Here is a 13,348-nt window from a genome sequence, read left to right on the forward strand (position 1 = left end):
ACATTGTATAAACATGACACTGATAACTCCCCAGTCAAAGTCACGTGATGTGTTTACATTGTATAAACATGTCACTGATAACTCCCCAGTCAAAGTCACGTGATGTGTTTACATTGTATAAACATGACACTGATAACTCCCCAGTCAAAGTCACGTGATGTGTTTACATTGTATAAACATGACACTGATAGTTCCCCAGTCAAAGTCACATGCTACATTGTATAAACATGTACTTACACTGATTACTTCCCAGTCAAAGTCATCATCATCGGCCTGACGTAGGAAACATGGCGCGAATTCCTCAAATGTACAGATGACGTCTTCACCTGGAACTGGAGAAGTTAATTAATTGGTTAGCAACGCTACCGTATTTGTACATTATTAAGCGACATTACCTGATTAGCTAGTTACAAAACCTGTAAGTTAGAAAAATTACCTGGATGGTTAGCAACATAACCTAATTGGTAACCTTATCGGTTAGCAACAATGTTATATTAGGTGGAACGGGGCTGAGAGTAATTAGTCAGGGTCATTGAGAAGTTTTTCGTTCACGTCACAATGCTTACGACGCCATAAAATTATGACGTCACGCAAGAAACCACAGAAACCTTCAGCTAATCACAGATCCACTGGGTCACATTACAAATGAGTAATAACAAATAAAATTACGTCTGTCATTACACTGAAAATAGGATGTTTATATGTGATGACAGAGTCCGTTATCACTTCAGTGAAACCTGTGATAAAAATGAACACAGATTTTAACTTCAGTTAAGAATGTAAGTTGTTGGCAGAGTTGAAAAAGTACTAGACCTACTAATCTACTAAACGCATCATTCATGGTACCTCCGGCCGAGGAAGGTCGACATTATTGTCACCATTAAAAGTTTATCATATTTGCTTTGATCAGGATTTATATTTTGCTCATGAATGATATTCTCATACATCGGTTAAACCTGTGTTGCTATGACATACCGATGTTCTCGCATAATGATCCTGTGTAGCCAGACAAGCAGAGACACTCCGTGTCAAAGTTGGCGTTAACGGTTATACAGAATCCACCATTCCAACAAGGATTTGGAGTACAACCTATGATAGAATAACAAAATAGGTCAAGGATAAGGACGTGAAATAATAAAGGTCAAGGTCACACAGATTCCACAATCGAAACAAGGATTACAATCATAACAGCATAAAGATAAGGTCAGGTACGACACATAAAACACAAAGGTCAAGGTCATACAGTTCCCAACACTTAAACCAGAATCGGAGTTAAGGCATTTGTTGTACATACCAAATGTCATAAATGACTCTTAAAATCATCTGAAGGTCAAGGTCAGCCATGTTTCACATTTACATATGAAAACATCAATGATAAATCAGGAATATAGATAAAGTTTTTAAAGTAAACAAAAAGCCAAATGAGGCAGATATACATACATTTGTAATTATAAATAGCATATTATCCTCTATCAAAAGGCAATAGGTAAGAGTATTCAAGGTGTCACAATTTCACTGCATACTTTCTGAAGTTCGTCAGTAAAATCTCCAGAGCACGACAAAATGTAGGGTAGATCACTTACCACAGGAACCATCAGTTAACAAAATATCATCCAATGCTATATCTCCTTCAGCGCTAGAACCGCGAACAGCCTCAAAAGTGATCTGCAAATATACACATGAAATTATATTATTTGAAAAAAATATCAGTCTCAATCTACTTTTTGTTATTATTTTTTTCTGATTTTAAGCAGAAAATTTAAAGCTGATTGCTTTTCAATAGTTCTCAAAATTTAAGGATATTGAAACATGAAATTTTAATTTTCATATGAAATTAGAATTCATGATCAGTAAAACACGACACCTGTGGATCTGACAATGCTGGTATATCAATAGCTCCTGCTTTCCATCCTGGTCCCTGATCACCAGAACGGACCCAGTCGGCACTTGCTCCAGAAATTGTTGATACAAACAGCTCTCCCATACCAGAACCATACATAGAGTATTTGAATGTGAGGCAGCGGTCGCTTGAAGATGAGGAGCCAAAGGTACCGCCTGTAAACATAATGATATATTTTCTATCTATGGTTTAATTTTTCATGATGTCGTCAAAAGATGTAGTAGCAATAGATGTAGTCATATCATGCGTGTTATTACAAAGAGAGAAGGTTTCTCTACCAATATTTAATGTCCCTGCATTTATTCTTTAACGTGCACCCTTGAAAATAACGAAAAAAAAGAACGCTCGAAAATCACAACATTTCCATTATAAAAATATGTTGTCTCTGCCCTTGGAAAAGTACAGGGAGGAAATATGTAAAAAAAAATACTGTATCTTTAATAAAAATGGCCATCCATTGTGATGATACCGTAGACGTTACAGAGCTCTGATGATTCTGATAATGATTTGCATTCCTTGTGATAACCGTTATGGGGTCGTTTTTATTAATTCTGTACCGCCGTTATTGGTGCGTCGCGTCGTTGGTTTTTCCGCGTCGTCTTCTTAACCACTTGTGCATGTATAAATGTTGTGTACGCATGTCCAGTTTACCTATGTGACGTTATACGTATATGTGTGCCCAGGTATTGTCTCGTTCTTGTTTGATGGTCTTTGTTGGTCATTGGCGGGGATTTAGTGGACAATAGATCTTTCATGGTACAGACGGAAAAATATTGGTACAAGACCATAGGGACCCTTGACCCATTGTCAGGGGTCTTTGTCTTAATCTAGATACAAATAAAGATAAAGTGAAACCGGACAAAAGCGTTCGCCCCTTATTACACCATTATTACAGTTAGATGCCGCGCCCCTGTTAACTTCTATTTTATCCCTGTCAATATCATTCATATATTTGTGCATGTAAAGATGCACAGGCCTTAAACTATGTTTTGTTCACCTGTGAAATAACATGTTATATGCATTTATAATATAACTATATCATAATATTATATTATATTATATTTCAATATAATAATTATAATATTTCTCGTGTGCGTTAATGAAATTGATATTTGTAGTATATGTAGACTATAGGTATAGGGGTTGAAAACTTACTTGATGTAGGGAAGTTAGAAATAAGTCTAGCTCTGTCTCCTTGTTGACGTGGAAATGACGTTTCCGCAAAAATGTAGTTGCTGCCCTTAGCAGCGCCAGCAGGACCAGTGTTTCCTGACGGCGTGCTTCCCTTTAATGATAAAATACAAATGACAAATATCTTAGAAGTTGTGGTGCGGTCGGCAAGAATTCCATGATGACATACTGAGTAGGTGAAGGAACAACAAAACCAGCTAATAATAACTTGATCCATCACATTTGTGAAGTGTATCAGAAAAATATATTTTCCATAGCAATCATAAGTAGAACCCTTAAAAAATACAGTCTTCATTAATCTTCCTTTCAAGAATCTCCATATGTTTCTGTCAACATTTGTTATGGTCGGGTTGCGCAGTGGTAACACACTCATCTTTCACCTAGACGTCTAGGGTTCGATTCACGGAATGGACGTGTGAAGGTATGGGATCATCGGCCCGACCACGTGGGTTTTCCCTGTGTACTCCGGTTAACTCCCACAGAAAGACCTTTCACACGTTTCCATTTGAGCCAAAAAAAGTGATTATTATAGGTTGGAAAAACTTGTTTCACGATTGTTGTAAAATAAATAAAGTTTATATCTTTTATTTGTTAGACATTTTAGAAATCGTGATTATAGGAACAAACTATATATCATCACATCAATTAGAAACAGGGAAGACTGAACACCAGCATAATAGGAACTGAAGTCCATTATCATCTATTTATTCACTAAATCAAGTTACAACCTATGTTCTCAAAATAATAACAGAGTTTTTGAATTTTCTACCCAACCTTCTCGGGTTTGCTCCATCACATAACCAAAGTGTAAGCACCACAATAAAAGGATAGAAAGCACTGCAGGATACGGCTTCTCCGGTACTCAAAATATCTCTTGTTGAAAAGGTGTGCATATCAGTTTTCGATAGAATCATATTTATTTGTGTGTGATTGCTAGGAAAAGGCAAAATTGTGCATAAACACCAGTCTTCTATAGAATCATATTCATTTGTGTGTGATTGCTAGGAAAAGGCAAAATTGTGCATAAATATCAGTCTTCTATAGAATCATATTTATTTGTGTGTGATTGCTAAGAAAAGGCAAAATTGTGCATAAATATCAGTCTTCTATAGAATCATATTTATTTGTGTGTGATTGCTAGGAAAAGGCAAAATTGTGCATAAATATCAGTCTTCTATAGAATCATATCTATTTGTGTGTGATTGCTAGGAAAAGGCAAAATTGTGCATAAACACCAGTCTTCTATAGAATCATATTCATTTGTGTGTGATTGCTAGGAAAAGGCAAAATTGTGCATAAACACCAGTCTTCTATAGAATCATATTCATTTGTGTGTGATTGCTAGGAAAAGGCAAAATTGTGCATAAATATCAGTCTTCTATAGAATCATATTTATTTGTGTGTGATTGCTAGGAAAAGGCAATGTATTCGGTAGACAAAATTGTCATTTCCATTATGTATAACGAATGGGACGATTTCTATTCATTTTCTTTACCGACTTTACATAATATGCAGACGTTTAGATTCACTGTACGCACTACTTTAACTATGATTATATAAATCCACTAATTACTATTAGATATTGTTACTTACCGAACGTGCCGTAAATGTAAAATTAGCTGTTAGATCATTCTCCAAAAAACAGCTACCAGATTCAAAGTCACAGTCAAATACTGGTCCCAGAGTTAATGCTGCAATATCAGGATGAAAATTTCACTGGAGGTAATGTTAAAACATAGAAAAAAACACCTTTAGGTCAACAGAATCCTAATTCAAACTGAAATTCGGCAAAATATGAACAAAAGTAGGTTTTAGATGGAGATTCACAAAAGCGTACAAGGGGAATAAGCAAAGGTAAACGTCTTCTGTTTCATCAAATATTGGTCAATCTAAATAAGTAATGTCACGTTCTCAAATGAGAACAAGGTACACAACAAAGGAACCAACAGACATACTAACGACCATCAAACACATTACACAAGGAAACAACATCATTATGACGATCATATTTTAATTCTCATCAACAGTTTCAGATTTATAAAATTCCCACTGGAATAAAGCTCTCCAATATTGGTTTTACCTTTATTGGGAAATGTTTAATCAAGATACATAAAGTTCAATGTGTGAAAAACAATTTGACTACACACCAAATGACAACTACATATATCGCAAGGGCAAAAATCCACTGTTTAGTAAGGCTCACCATGTACAAATAAGTAACCAGTCGATAAGAAAGCATTACAATGCTTCGTTGGGGTTTTACGTCGAATTGGGAAATTGAACTTTTTTTCAAGCGGAAAACGTAGTTCATTATTACTTAAGATATTTCCATTAACAACATACCGATGGAACAGTTTCTGCCGACAAATCCCAAAATACAGTCACACAAATACTCTAACCCAATCAAGTCATAACATGTTGCACCATTCTGACAAGGATCTGGGTTACAAGGGCCAGGCGGTCCAGTTGTAGTGGGCGTGGTTGTTGTGGTGGGCGTGGTGGTAGTGGTGGGTGTGGTTGTTGTGGTGGGCGTTGTTGTAGTGGTGGGTGTGGTTGTTGTGGTGGGTGTGGTTGTTGTGGTGGGCGTTGTTGTTGTGGTGGGTGTGGTTGTTGTGGTGGGTGTGGTTGTTGTGGTGGGCGTTGTTGTAGTGGTGGGTGTGGTTGTTGTGGTGGGTGTGGTTGTTGTGGTGGGCGTTGTTGTTGTGGTGGGTGTGGTTGTTGTGGTGGGTGTGGTTGTTGTGGTGGGCGTTGTTGTTGTGGTGGGTGTGGTTGTTGTGGTGGGTGTTGTTGTAGTGGTGGGTGTGGTTGTTGTGGTGGGTGTGGTTGTTGTGGTGGGCGTTGTTGTTGTGGTGGGTGTGGTTGTTGTGGTGGGCGTTGTTGTAGTGGTGGGCGTTGTTGTAGTGGTGGGAGTGGTTGTTGTGGACGGTGTAGTTGTACTGCCATCACCTAAATAAAGACAAAACACTGTTAATTATGGGAACACTTTGTACCATGTAAAACCTATCTATACTCAAGTATATACTCTATCAACACGCCATAAACACGATATATTTGCATGATACATAATCATTGACATCCAATAATTATGAAGACAACAAGACAATGCTGATTTGAATTGGCTATTTAACACATTTTTAATAACCTGCAATAAACACAAAAAGGACCTGGTGAAAACCTACTTATTCAACCTTCGTTTCATCTGGCAACAACTGTTTGTTGGTTTTATCGCCCCGAGAACAACTAGGGACATTTTGAGAAAGGGGTTTCCTTGAAGTAGTGGATGACTTCCTCACTGAACATATTTGCGACAGACACGACATCCAAAGCAATCTGACCTGTTTCTAAGCATCCTGAGATACAAACCGTTGTGGGTACGCAATGTCACACAGCGTAACTCGTGTCTTCACATGAGGCTGCGCAGGTGAACGCTCTAACCAAGTGAGATTTCATGGCTCTTTTTGTCTTATAGAGAAATTGGCCCATTCAATGATTAGAAAGCATCCTTCTACACTTGTTTCGATTGAACAAAAATAATAATATGAATATTTTTCTTCTATTTCACACCACCATGTGATATAGGTGTTCTATCATAACCCTAGCATTAACGGTTTCCTTCAATAATATCATATCAACAAGTCATTATATAGTTATTGATATCCATTAATAGATGAGCTAAATTTAATCACTAACATTATTACTCTTCCAAAATATTAAGAATAACTTACATGTGCCGGCCGATAAGGTAATATTGTCCAAACACACATCAGAGGTGAAAGAAGAACCGACGATGCCATGAAGCTCAAGCTGTAAAATAAAAGTTTGTATATGCCAGATAACACTGTAAAATTTAGAGCCAATATTATTACTAGACTTCGGATAAATCTTATAATTCAATACTATAACCGATTGCTTAACATATATACTTACTTTTAATCCAGCTTCCGCTGGAATGTCCACAGTGTGATGGATCCAATTGTTGCCTTGATCACCAGATCGAGTAAACAACACTTCCGGAGTGGCGGTGACGTCACTTTCCTTGTAAATTGTAAATGTTCCCATAGTTGATCCATACATGTGTAGCCAAAACTGCAAGCATTGAGCTTGTTCTGGAAAGAAACCCCACAGATATAGATACAAAACGAAGTAGTGACATATGGTCCACCTAATGGTTAAATATATCCATTTCCTCAGAACTTAGGAAACGTTAAACAGTAATGTTAACGTTTAATTGATATATATATAAACATGTTTTTACATGAATCCTCACCATTATCACCACCACCACCATCATCATCATCATCATCATCATCATCATCATCATCATCATCATCATCATCGCCATCATCATCATCATCATCATCATCATCATCATCATCATCATCATCATCATCATCATCTACATATATAGCGATATAGAGATTATCAATAATATACAGACACTCCTTCTCCAATCTATACACACACAAACAAGTCATACTCACACTCTTTAACCTTACAGTAAGAAATATATAACATATTGAATTTGTATATCAAGATTCGTATCCATGTATTTAAAAATTTGCCATGATGTTCACGTCGAGAATTTCCAGATATATATCTCATTTTGATATTTTGGGACATTGTCACACAATTGAAGGACGACAATTTCTACTAGTGCCCCTCTTGGGCATCAGATTCACGATCTACGTCATCTATTTAAGAAATTCCAGTCTGCCTAACCATAACATCACCACCACGACATCCACAAAAAGAATATTTGAAATGAAATTCCAGTGTGCCTAACCATAACACACCCACCACCACATTCACAAAAGGAATATTTGAAATGCTGTACTGATATACAGCTGGAAATTGCCTACATGATCATAGTGTTAAATTGTCTAATTCATGCATCATAAGATTTTTGTCATATTCAAATTCAGTTTGTTGACCAGTTCAGGTATGTAACATGAGATTATATTTTTAATGATGTTCATATCCAATTTTTTTCTTAAAAATATGTGTTAGTTTATTGCGAATTGAGTCCAATGTACAATTGCAATGTGCTACTTTCAGTAATTCCGAGATTGCTAGTTAGGCATGATATGTTGTATAAATAGTTTGACCTCTTATAGTTAATACTTTTTAGAAATACAAATTAGTGGGCATTACCTTGTAAAATCAATCAATATTATCTACTTGTGTTCGTGCTGGATATGCTATTAAAGAATATGTAATGCCATAAATATGAAAATCATCGTCGATGTATTTGTGCATGAAATTGATAATAATAGTGAGTAATTTTAATCACTCTCTAACTTTATAGTTTTGTTAAAAAACTTTTAAAACAACACCAAAATCAAAATGTTTACTTTTCAAATTACGGTTTGATAATGATATCACAGAAAACACCTTAATGAAAAAATAAAAAAATAAATAAATAAGGTTTCCACACTTTAAAGACCTCTTGTTATTTCCATTGTGAAATGAGTGGCAGTGAATCATAAGTCTGGCTATAATCATGTTCCAGAAGTACACGTGCTATTTATCATACATCTGGCTATAATCATGTTCCAGAAGTACACGTGCTATTTATCATACATCTGGCTATAATCATGTTCCAGAAGTACACGTGTTATTTATCATACATCTGGCTATAATCATGTTCCAGAAGTACACGTGTTATTTATCATACATCTGGCTATAATCATGTTCCAGAAGTACACGTGTTATTTATCATACATCTGGCTATAATCATACATCTGGCTATAATCATGTTCCAGAAGTACACGTGTTATTTATCATACATCTGGCTATAATCATGTTCCAGAAGTACACATGTTATTTATCATACATCTGGCTATAATCATGTTCCAGAAGTACACGTGTTATTTAACATACATCTGGCTATAATCATGTTCCAGAAGTACACGTGTTATTTATCATACATCTGGCTATAATCATGTTCCAGAAGTACACGTGTTATTTATCATACATCTGGCTATAATCATGTTCCAGCAGTACACATGTTATTTATCATACATCTGGCTATAATCATGTTCCAGAAGTACACGTGTTATTTATCATACATCTGGCTATAATCATGTTCCAGAAGTACACGTGTTATTTATCTACATCTGGCTATAATCATGTTCCAGAAGTACACGTGTTATTTATCATACATCTGGCTATAATCATGTTCCAGAAGTACACATGTTATTTATCATACATCTGGCTATAATCATGTTCCAGAAGTACACATGTTATTTATCTACATCTGGCTATAATCATGTTCCAGAAGTACACGTGCTATTTATCATACATCTGGCTATAATCATGTTCCAGAAGTACACATGTTATTTATCTACATCTGGCTATAATCATGTTCCAGAAGTACACATGTTATTTATCATACATCCGGCTATAATCATGTTCCAGAAGTACACATGTTATTTATCTACATCTGGCTATAATCATGTTCCAGAAGTACACGTTATTTATCATACATCTGGCTATAATCATGTTCCAGAAGTACACATGTTATTTATCTACATCTGGCTATAATCATGTTCCAGAAGTACACGTGTTATTTATCATACATCTGGCTATAATCATGTTCCAGAAGTACACGTGTTATTTATCATACATCTGGCTATAATCATGTTCCAGAAGTACACATGTTATTTATCATACATCTGGCTATAATCATGTTCCAGAAGTACACGTGTTATTTATCATACATCTGGCTATAATCATGTTCCAGAAGTACACATGTTATTTATCATACATCTGGCTATAATCATGTTCCAGAAGTACACGTGTTATTTATCATACATCTGGCTATAATCATGTTCCAGAAGTACACATGTTATTTATCATACATCTGGCTATAATCATGTTCCAGAAGTACACATGTTATTTATCTACATCTGGCTATAATCATGTTCCAGAAGTACACGTGTTATTTATCATACATCTGGCTATAATCATGTTCCAGAAGTACACGTTATTTATCATACATCTGGCTATAATCATGTTCCAGAAGTACACGTGTTATTTATCTACATCTGGCTATAATCATGTTCCAGAAGTACACGTGTTATTTATCATACATCTGGCTATAATCATGTTCCAGAAGTACACGTGTTATTTATCATACATCTGGCTATAATCATGTTCCAGAAGTACACGTGTTATTTATCATACATCTGGCTATAATCATGTTCCAGAAGTACACATGTTATTTATCATACATCTGGCTATAATCATGTTCCAGAAGTACACGTGTTATTTATCATACATCTGGCTATAATCATGTTCCAGAAGTACACATGTTATTTATCATACATCTGGCTATAATCATGTTCCAGAAGTACACATGTTATTTATCATACATCTGGCTATAATCATGTTCCAGAAGTACACGTGTTATTTATCATACATCTGGCTATAATCAGTAGTACACGTGTTATTTATCATACATCTGGCTATAATCATGTTCCAGAAGTACACATGTTATTTATCATACATCTGGCTATAATCATGTTCCAGAAGTACACGTGTTATTTATCATACATCTGGCTATAATCATGTTCCAGAAGTACACGTGTTATTTATCTACATCTGGCTATAATCATGTTCCAGAAGTACACGTGTTATTTATCTACATCTGGCTATAATCATGTTCCAGAAGAAGTACCATTTATCATACATCTGGCTATAATCATGTTCCAGAAGTACACGTGTTATTTATCATACATCTGGCTATAATCATGTTCCAGAAGTACACATGTTATTTATCATACATCTGGCTATAATCATGTTCCAGAAGTACACATGTTATTTATCATACATCTGGCTATAATCATGTTCCAGAAGTACACGTGTTATTTATCATACATCTGGCTATAATCATGTTCCAGAAGTACACGTGTTATTTATCATACATCTGGCTATAATCATGTTCCAGAAGTACACGTGTTATTTATCATACATCTGGCTATAATCATGTTCCAGAAGTACACATGTTATTTATCTACATCTGGCTATAATCATGTTCCAGAAGTACACGTGTTATTTATCTACATCTGGCTATAATCATGTTCCAGAAGTACACGTGTTATTTATCTACATCTGGCTATAATCATGTTCCAGAAGTACACGTGCTATTTATCATACATCTGGCTATAAGCATGTTCCAGAAGTACACGTGTTATTTATCTACATCTGGCTATAATCATGTTCCAGAAGTACACGTGCGTGGTATTTATCTACATCTGGCTATAATCATGTTCCAGAAGTACACGTGTTATTTATCATACATCTGGCTATAATCATGTTCCAGAAGTACACGTGTTATTTATCATACATCTGGCTATAATCATGTTCCAGAAGTACACGTGCTATTTATCATACATCTGGCTATAATCATGTTCCAGAAGTACACGTGTTATTTATCTACATCTGGCTATAATCATGTTCCAGAAGTACACGTGTTATTTATCATACATCTGGCTATAATCATGTTCCAGAAGTACACGTGTTATTTATCATACATCTGGCTATAATCATGTTCCAGAAGTACACGTGTTATTTATCATACATCTGGCTATAATCATGTTCCAGAAGTACACATGTTATTTATCATACATCTGGCTATAATCATGTTCCAGAAGTACACATGTTATTTATCATACATCTGGCTATAATCATGTTCCAGAAGTACACGTGTTATTTATCATACATCTGGCTATAATCATGTTCCAGAAGTACACATGTTATTTATCTACATCTGGCTATAATCATGTTCCAGAAGTACACGTGTTATTTATCATACATCTGGCTATAATCATGTTCCAGAAGTACACGTGTTATTTATCATACATCTGGCTATAATCATGTTCCAGAAGTACACATGTTATTTATCATACATCTGGCTATAATCATGTTCCAGAAGTACACATGTTATTTATCATACATCTGGCTATAATCATGTTCCAGAAGTACACGTGTTATTTATCATACATCTGGCTATAATCATGTTCCAGAAGTACACATGTTATTTATCTACATCTGGCTATAATCATGTTCCAGAAGTACACGTGTTATTTATCATACATCTGGCTATAATCATGTTCCAGAAGTACACGTGTTATTTATCATACATCTGGCTATAATCATGTTCCAGAAGTACACGTTTGTATTTTTATTTTGTTACTAAATCTGGTAAGTGATGTAAACAGAAAATAGGAAATACTTGTGTCTTTTTCATATTTTTGTCTTTCTTCTCTGTTGCAACATACATCTACAGATTACAAAGTTTACAAATAAATATTACCTGCGATGTTGAAAGATGTTGTAAGTATGGCTGTGTCTCCTGGGACTCGTGGACTGGACGCCTCGATGTACAGGTAATAATGACCCACTTGGGCAGTGAGAGGACCGGTGTCAAAAGATGGTGTCTCCCCCTACATTAAACAAAGTTACAAATCTACACAAAAGGGAGACAGAACTCTTCATAAGGATGTGAATTGGCCATATGATTTTCTACTTTCTAATAATAGACGCATATTGTTTGATACTTTGTATGATTTAGACGTACATTTTTATAAAGAGACTATCTTATGTGGTGACAGTGGTGCTTACTCCTATGAAACTAATTGTAATATTGTTAAATCTGTTCAAAAGTTTATCAAACAAACAAAGCGTTTTAACAATACCTAATTATGAACTGTTTGTAGTCGGCACTGAATTGATACTGAATTAATATAACATTTATACTATATCTTTTTCTCTTCTTTTCTTTCTATCCTATCATCTCATTTTTCCCTCCTTTTGACAAAATGATTTAAACTTACAATTGTACGTCTGCGAATTACTTATCTTCATATTTATAGTATAAATGTGTCACGTGCAGTATGTTAATTATTTGTAATTTCATTTATGGAGAAGGGTTCATAAGTTGCTAGAACTTGTCTCTGATCCATTTATCTCATACTAATAATAAAATATATTTAAATCAATATAGAAAGATTTTAAAAGTATGTCAAGTTCACGTTCTGCTCTGAGTTTACATAACGTAACAGCTGTGTTATGGACCTTACATGTGCACATAACAAATCCACGGATATGATGTTCACAGCTCACTTGTAAATCCACGGATATGATGTTCTCAGCTCACTTGTAAATCCACGGATATGATGTTCACAGCTCACTTGTTAATCCACGGATATGATGTTCACAGCTCACTTGTAAATCCAGGGATATGATGTTCACTGC

At 35.3% G+C, this 13,348-nt stretch overlaps 1 protein-coding gene across 1 annotated transcript in view; it reads right to left on the reverse strand.

Moving 5' to 3' along the window:
- Window positions 1-237: 237 nt before the first annotated feature.
- LOC132565625 (MAM and LDL-receptor class A domain-containing protein 1-like) overlaps window positions 238-13,348 on the reverse strand; it is a gene marked incomplete at its 3' end in the record, with an annotated part of 36,696 nt that continues 23,585 nt past the window's right edge. The window contains exons 15-24 of the mRNA XM_060230271.1: window positions 12,408-12,537; window positions 7,019-7,197; window positions 6,817-6,895; window positions 5,435-6,037; window positions 4,685-4,782; window positions 3,056-3,185; window positions 1,865-2,055; window positions 1,584-1,665; window positions 976-1,089; window positions 238-332 (exon numbers count right to left, since the gene is read on the reverse strand). Coding sequence (XP_060086254.1) covers window positions 238-332; window positions 976-1,089; window positions 1,584-1,665; window positions 1,865-2,055; window positions 3,056-3,185; window positions 4,685-4,782; window positions 5,435-6,037; window positions 6,817-6,895; window positions 7,019-7,197; window positions 12,408-12,537 — 1,701 coding nt within the window. The remainder of the gene's footprint in view (window positions 333-975; window positions 1,090-1,583; window positions 1,666-1,864; window positions 2,056-3,055; window positions 3,186-4,684; window positions 4,783-5,434; window positions 6,038-6,816; window positions 6,896-7,018; window positions 7,198-12,407; window positions 12,538-13,348) is intronic.

Source organism: Ylistrum balloti, unplaced genomic scaffold (assembly GCF_031769215.1).
Source record: "Ylistrum balloti isolate Yb309-2 unplaced genomic scaffold, AGI_CSIRO_Ybal_v1 Utg369728, whole genome shotgun sequence".
Taxonomy (NCBI): Eukaryota; Metazoa; Mollusca; class Bivalvia; order Pectinida; family Pectinidae; genus Ylistrum; species Ylistrum balloti.